This window comes from Amphimedon queenslandica, unplaced genomic scaffold (assembly GCF_000090795.2).
Source record: "Amphimedon queenslandica unplaced genomic scaffold, v1.1 AMPQUscaffold_2549_Cont25449, whole genome shotgun sequence".
NCBI classification, from domain to species: domain Eukaryota; kingdom Metazoa; phylum Porifera; class Demospongiae; order Haplosclerida; family Niphatidae; genus Amphimedon; species Amphimedon queenslandica.
The window spans coordinates 1-1,308 of NW_003557116.1; the positions used below are offsets into that span (position 1 = coordinate 1).

General features: G+C 35.9%; 1 protein-coding gene across 1 annotated transcript; it reads right to left on the reverse strand.

The window, feature by feature from the left end:
• Positions 1 to 99: 99 nt before the first annotated feature.
• Positions 100 to 1,107, reverse strand: LOC109593192 (uncharacterized; the record flags this gene model as incomplete). Its single annotated transcript, XM_020008387.1, has 4 exons — positions 886 to 1,107; positions 766 to 820; positions 651 to 718; positions 100 to 555 (listed from the first exon to the last, which is right to left on the reverse strand). Coding segments are annotated over exons 1-4 (798 nt in total), but the record flags the coding sequence as incomplete, so codon positions are not given.
• Between the last annotated feature and the right edge of the window lie 201 nt (positions 1,108 to 1,308).

The window sequence follows — 1,308 nt, forward strand, 5'->3', positions numbered from 1 at the left end:
GCACTGCCAATGTAAGGGGCTCAAGACTTATATATGAATCTTGTGGTAAACAACTGTTCTTGTAATTATGTCCATTTATGCTATAATAGTAGGACTTACTTCGTTATTAGCAAGAAGATCTCTTCTTGGTGAGCCTCCATTGATGGCAGACAGTGAGAGGAAGTCCTCTTCAAGATTTATAGATTTACGCTCTCTGGTACCAGAATGAACAGTTGGAGTCTGAATATGTGAAACTTTTTCAGGTGCTTGAAAATGGGAATGAGTCTCTTCAGAATGAGAATGAGCCTCTCGAGAATGAGACTGAGTCTTCCGAGAATCAGTCTCTTGAGAATTGGAGTGGGTCTTATTCGATGATGCTGTAGAATGAGGTGGTGACACGTAAGCAAAATGACTAGCTTGTGAATTAAGTTCTTTTTCCTTTACGGTTGAGTCTATGCAAATATTGTCCGTTGGTTTTAAGGTGACAGGTCGTAGTGCAGCTGCTCTTGAGTTAGCCTTAGAACCTGTGGGTAGTGAGTGTGTCTGTTGCTTAGAAGCCTCAACTTTTCTTTGTTGCTACAAATACAAAAGTGCAATTATTATGCTGCACGGTTGCTAAAATCAACCCAAATTTCTGATTATAATAAATACTTAATATTATTTTTGCTTACAGTCCGTGCCACATGACTGGGTATGGCAATCTTCTCACCAAAAGCAATATGCATTGAAGCAGCCTCACCTTTTATTATCATAATTATTATAATAATTAAATTTAAAGTTTTTTACTTTTAGTTTGAGGAGCATGAGGTACAGATGATGAAAAGAGATTAGAATTGACCACCTAATGAAAAAAGAAATCACCAATTATTAAATATTATATTAAAATACTAAATTAATATAACTTACATAAATATTCAAGGGAGGAACAGAAGGAGGTGGCTGCCACGATGAAGGCAGGTCCCCAGGAGAGGTGATGAAGTCACGTACAGTGGCGATACTTCTTATCTTACAAGAGCCACAGACGGAGAGAAACTCAAGAGATTGGTACGACTGAGAGATGAGGTTAGTCATCAAGTCAGGTAAATCAATCAGCAACCAGTGCCACTGAAAACAATTAGAGATCATAATTAAAGGGGCATCCTCAATTAAGAATATTGTTTAGCTAAAAATGCACCATGTTACAATTTAGCGAATTAAGTCTAAAAAATTTAAAACTTTTAGTAAAATTTTGATTAGGTGCATGCTGTTACAGAGCCCTATTAAATTTTTTTGCAAATAGAACGATGCTTTACCAAAATTTAAATCCACTTATAAAAAAAATAAAAGATA